General features: G+C 29.7%; 1 protein-coding gene across 3 annotated transcripts in view; it reads right to left on the bottom strand.

Annotated features, from left to right (window-relative positions):
• Positions 1–1,419: 1,419 nt before the first annotated feature.
• Positions 1,420–5,810, bottom strand: part of LOC106681613 (glutathione hydrolase 7) — a 37,089-nt gene continuing 32,698 nt past the window's right edge. For 2 of the 3 annotated variants that reach the window (XM_067047561.1, XM_067047560.1), the window contains 2 exons: positions 4,733–4,890; positions 1,420–3,483 (listed from right to left, as the gene is read on the bottom strand). In XM_067047561.1, coding sequence (XP_066903662.1) covers positions 3,239–3,483; positions 4,733–4,890 — 403 coding nt within the window. In that variant the 3' untranslated portion in view covers positions 1,420–3,238. The remainder of the gene's footprint in view (positions 3,484–4,732; positions 4,891–5,810) is intronic. The other variant, XR_010843464.1, reaches the window with a different exon arrangement.

Here is a 5,810-nt window from a genome sequence, read left to right as displayed (position 1 = left end):
ATTTTTTAGTGTCGTCTGAAACCCTTAAGTACAATTTTTTAAAGAAATTAAAAATTAGAAATGTTGCACATTGGTGACCATTGTTGGTTATATAATTGTTCATAACTCTTCTACATTTCATCCAAATCCTAGGTTAATACAATATTGGAAAGCTGAATTTATTCTATTTTAAACTGTCATGTCATATAAACTTAATGCCTATATAGGGGCAAAATATTGGTTTCAAATAAAGAAAAACTTTTGATCCAATTATTGCCCTTTGGCTCAGTTTATACAGCCCTTAACCTCTCCCAAGTTTGCAGTGGATTGGTCAAGTGATGTTGATTTTTTTTTTTACCATACATTTTTATTATATTTTGTTATTTACTGCTATAAACTCAATAGATATAATAAGCCAATGATTATAATCAAATGCATATGTAACTAAATGTATACCAAAGTTTCAATTGTATTCAATTAATCTATCTATATCCATAAATCTAGCAATTGGGAAGCATTGCCACATCTGGAAGTAATTGATAAACTGGGTATGTTCTACTTCTCTATTCCCTTATACAGAAGTTATATATATTTTATACTAAGCGCAAGCAATTAATACAAGCAGGATTTTAAAAAAAAAAAAGACAGAAGAAAACTCATAATTTGTTTTGATTTGTCAGATAGCACTTAGTGAATTGAGTTAATTGAATGTAGATTTTTAAATAAGAATCTGTTGTGGTAAATATATAATAAATACTCTTTTTTTTATTGTTTTATTTATTTTTGGGCGAGTCCATACAAATAGAATTTAGTTTCATATGATACATTTTTTTTTTATTACAAATTTCGTGCATATGTATTAAACTTAAACTAAGGTGTGGACAGTGAAAACAAAATTAAACGGAGACATTTGATGTAACAATAAATAAAACAAGCTTCCATAAACAAATAATCTAAGCTCAATCATTATTACTAATATACTAGTCTTAAAATAAAGCTATTCTTAGAAAAACAGAAAAAAAAAACTTCCTAAATTTTAAACAATATTTTTATGGTTTTCCTATTATTTTTTCTTAACTTTTGTGTGGAATACAAACCATATTAAGAATAAATAGCTAGAAAAATTTCCAATGGAAATATTTCTATTTATATATCACAGTTATAAAATTTTAGATATGTAAACCTAATTATATTTTAGCTCAGGAAACAGGTATCGCCTCGATATACTCGTATACACAGAAATCATCACATTTTAAAAGTTCTGGAGAGGCCAGGTTCCAATCTGTGCAGAAGATTAACTGCAGTCAGACTTAGCATGAAAGAATCTGAGAAACAAAGTAATCTTGAAAAATGTTTCCGATCTATATGTATAGGAAGATGGTCAGGGTTGCGGTCAAAGGAGAAACAAAAATAGTTTACAACTATTTATTTTCCTGTATAGGAAGATGGTCAGGGTTGCGGTCAAAGGAGAAACAAAAATAGTTTACAACTATTTATTTTCCGACGTTTCGCCCCACTTTGTAGGGCTTCATCAGGGCTAAAAAGATACAAAATGATACAATGATAAAAATAAAAATATAAAGATAAGATACAATAATAAGAATAAAAATAAGTAACAATGGCAAGAGTAAAAGTTTTTTATATAAAAATACGTAAAATATACAGTTAAAAAATACAGGAGATGTACATAAAACAAAAACAATACGGGGAAGGAAAAAAAAAAATTGAAATTAAATAAATGTCATGAAAAAATAATTATACATAAATAAGTAATAATAAAGATATAAAATGTCATGTTTCCGATCTAGTTTTTCTTTATATGTAGGTATATGTGCAGATGAGGCAGACACCCCAAGGGATCAGAAATGATGCTAGTTGGCCCAGAGCCATATTGTAACATATCTGGAAGTGCAATCAGGAAGGTGGTTGACTCCTGAGAACATAAAGAGAAGGAAACATACTGGACATTGAAACCAAGCATGAATCAATCCAAACTCTTTATTTAAATATCAAAGGAAAAGGCAAAATTTTACCTTAATCTTACTAAAAGTATCGTCTTAAATTGAAGATGATAACAATTATAATAAATTGATGACTCCTCATGTGCCACTGCCCTTAAAATATCATCTTAAGAAGATGAAGCTGGTGGAGAAATCCACCTGTCCTCTAAGTATGGAAGACGAGGAGAAGGTACAGCATATTCTGTGTGAATGTCCCTTGCCTTCCAAAGACTGCAGTATTTGGGACAGAATAGAATGAAACCTGAAGAGATTACTAGAACAGACCCAAAAGAATTAATGAGCGGAAATAGGGATAGCTCACAAAAGATCAAACTGGGTCGAGGTGAAGAAGGGACTACCGACCCTTGGCGCAATAATAATAATATGTGCAGATGAAGCATATTTAAAAATAATTTTGATCTGGTATCGATACGGTTGATTTTCTGGTGTATAGCAGAATTACTCAATTTAAGTATGAAATCATGATGCATAATAGTATTAATAACTGTCCGGAATAACTGAGAAGAAATGGAAGATACCATTCACTCCTTGACTTTCTGTTTTCGTTAATTGTCTAATTTTTTTTATTCTTGTTTATTTATACTTTTCACTGCATTTCTAATTTTTATTTTCTTTAATTTATTTTGTTCATTTCTACCCATATCCTAGAGTTTACTTTTATATTTTTTTTTTGTATTCTCTTGCTTTGTTACAATATTTTATTTGTTTGTATCTTTTTAGCCGTGATGAAGCCATGCAAAGTGGGGCGAAACGTTGGCTCATAATAAATGGTTTCATTACTATTTGAGTTCCTTCCACTCAGACCATCTTCTTTTTATAAGCTAATTATATTTGTAGGTTTATCGCATAATGTTATCTGTTGGCCTTTGCTAAATGCGTCGAAGCACACCATACAGAATCTGATCTATTTAGAATACTTTAGCAGTTAAAAATCTCTTATAGCACCACAGATCTTGAAATATAATTAGTTCTTACCAAGGGGATGTTTAATAACTACTAACAACAGTGGAGACCTTTTTTTTTTTCAACATTAAAGGGTATAATAAATGTTTTTTTATTTTTATATCATACGAAACCCAGACTCTTCAGGTAATATTTGCAACAGCCATATCCGCTTCTGTCTCATTCGTCAACCTACTTAAACTTGAAAATAATCCTTAAAATGAAATAAATTATTAAACAAATAACAGTCTTTTATTGACATTAAATAGGTCATTTCATTAAAAAAAAGTTTTAGGTTATAGACTCCTGGAATCATCGTAGGCGAATACATTGTCCCCTCTTTTTTTAATCACATTTATGACAGGATATGGCATCGAAGCCGGAGGGAGTGTAAATGGCAAAAATGGAGAATGGTTAATTTCGGCTAAAAGACTGTTTTCTGTAATCCGTACTCTCGCCGCTTCTATACTGTTCATTATGCTTTCTGAACCCCATAGTAGCTTCGGCACAACCTGCAGCATATCTCGCACGTCCACTCCACCTAATAACAAAAATAAGAAATCAACAGATTCATCAACTACCTCGTAACCTCAAAAGTAAACATTTTTCTCATTTAATTTTATACAGTTCATACATTTTACAATTTTAGTGATACACTTCTGTTTTTTTTTTACCAGAATAAAAGAGAATTTATTATAAATTGATCAAAGTCACAGATATAGGAAGTCCAATGCTTAACTCACCAGAGACAAGTGACAGTAGTATTTTGCATAATTGTATTAATGATATAAATGACAATTTTTATAAAAATACAAAGCATGTCGAGAAGGTAAGATTACTGGTGGGCTGTTATGGTGAGTAAATTTTTTTTTTAAATTATATAACACTGAGGGTTAGTGGATAAATTAAAATATTGTTGCACAATGTTTTGGGACATTTGTCCCATATTCGTGTACTTTAAATAAACCTCATTACTAGTCAAAATTTAATTTCACAAAGGAGATTATGTCATTATCTACATGCTTGGAAAAAGAATTGCTTTACGCTATTACACTACGAGACGTGCAACAATATATTAATTTAGAATAAAATACATTCAAATTGGAAGCTTTTTAACCTCAAAAAATTTTTATTGATCTTATATTTAATAATAAAATGAATGAAACTTAAAATATACTGGTTATTTATAGATTCTTAGGAATAAAATTAACCGACAGAGCTCTGCTTGACAAAAGAACATTAATAAATAACAACGGTATATATTATTGGTGATTATAAGTGACTGTTGGTTTTAATTAATATTGATACTAGTTAATTACAATTGATAATATAATGTGGGCTATAGAAACAGAATTATATGAATGAAGAAAAGGTGAGATACTTGCAGAGGTGAGAATGTAGCTTGACAGAGATAAAAGTTAGGTAGGTGAATTGATAAGAGGTGAAATAGATTGAAGATAGGTATAACAGACTGAAGATAGGTGAATAAAGAAAAAATAAAGTGATACACTGCACCTATTAGGCAAGTTAAACAGACACTGTTATCTATAATCCAAAGAGATTGCCAATGCAGTAGGTAGGAATCACCTCTGCTAACAATAACTTACTTAAAGATTTTTACAATATTTAAATACATTTACAGAAATTTAATAGTGCATGATTTAAGGTTGTAAGGGTAAAATGAATGGGAAAAATAAAGGTAAATAAGGAGAGGAAGCAGAATATGGAATTTATCAATATTCAACTGTATTTTTAAGTCAAAAGAGAAAGTAACTAATTTATAAAAATACCTGTAATGATACGTTTTTCACATTTATGCACTAGCGTTGTAGCAATAAATGGTGCACCAAACGAATTGATTTTTGAAAGATTAGACCGATGCAATAGTGATCCGACGATGTAACCATCTTTCAGAAGATTTTGAGATCCAAGAACCGGTCCAAGTCCACTGAAATAATTCAATATTTATTAACCAAAGAATTTTATAAATAAAAATTCTGAACTATCTGAGTAATCTGAACACTCAAGTAATCAGAACTGGCATAAAAAAAAAAAAAATTCTTTTGTTGAAAAAATCAGCAGGTCTTCATAATTTGAAATAAAATGGTTAACTATATATATATATATATTGTAATATTCTCTTTTTTAATAAATAGTTGATATTTATAGATAAATTATTTTAATTATGTTTTTATTTATGTATATTGTTTCAGTATTGTTTATTTGTTATTTTAAATCAAAAAGCAAGCTAACCAGTTTTCATTATCTAAAATAAAGACGCTTTTCAAAACAAGAAAGATGGCGGTGTGCGTCCTTACAGAGTGTTCATTGGGTTGTTTGTTTGATAATATGGATTGAAATTTTTCAACTTTTGTTGTTACTATGCACTAATTATGGAAAAGGAATAATCAAAGAAGAAATGGAAAAAAGTGACAATTATCAATAGACTAATTACATTGCAAATAAAGCAGAACGATTGTACTACAATCGATTATTTTTTGGATCGAGCAGTGAAAATTGAAGATGGAGGAGAGGAAACAGTGACTTTTGATTTTGCGGGCTTTGGGAGAAGACGTCCGTTCAGCTAGAGACGGGAAGCCATTATTGGGAGTTGGATATAGCATCATCGAGAAGAGATCAACAATTATCAGGAGAAGCTGTGTAATTGGTTAGTCTTGTTTCTAAGTGGAATTTATTGTATTTGTAAAATGTCTAGAAATTAAGTTAGTGTTATTAGTAGTAAAGTGTCGTCTGTTCTGATTGCCAGGAAACCCGCCCTGAGAAAAGTCTCTTATGTTATAAAATTATATTATCTGTTAAATATTGAAGTTTTTAATTTTAACCCAAGCAATCTCTTTTATATTTGAA

The sequence above is a fragment of the Halyomorpha halys genome, unplaced genomic scaffold (genome assembly GCF_000696795.3).
Source record: "Halyomorpha halys isolate HHAL.00 unplaced genomic scaffold, Hhal_1.1 Scaffold351.1, whole genome shotgun sequence".
Lineage (NCBI taxonomy): Eukaryota > Metazoa > Arthropoda > Insecta > Hemiptera > Pentatomidae > Halyomorpha > Halyomorpha halys.
This window is presented reverse-complemented; position numbering and strand designations above follow the sequence as displayed.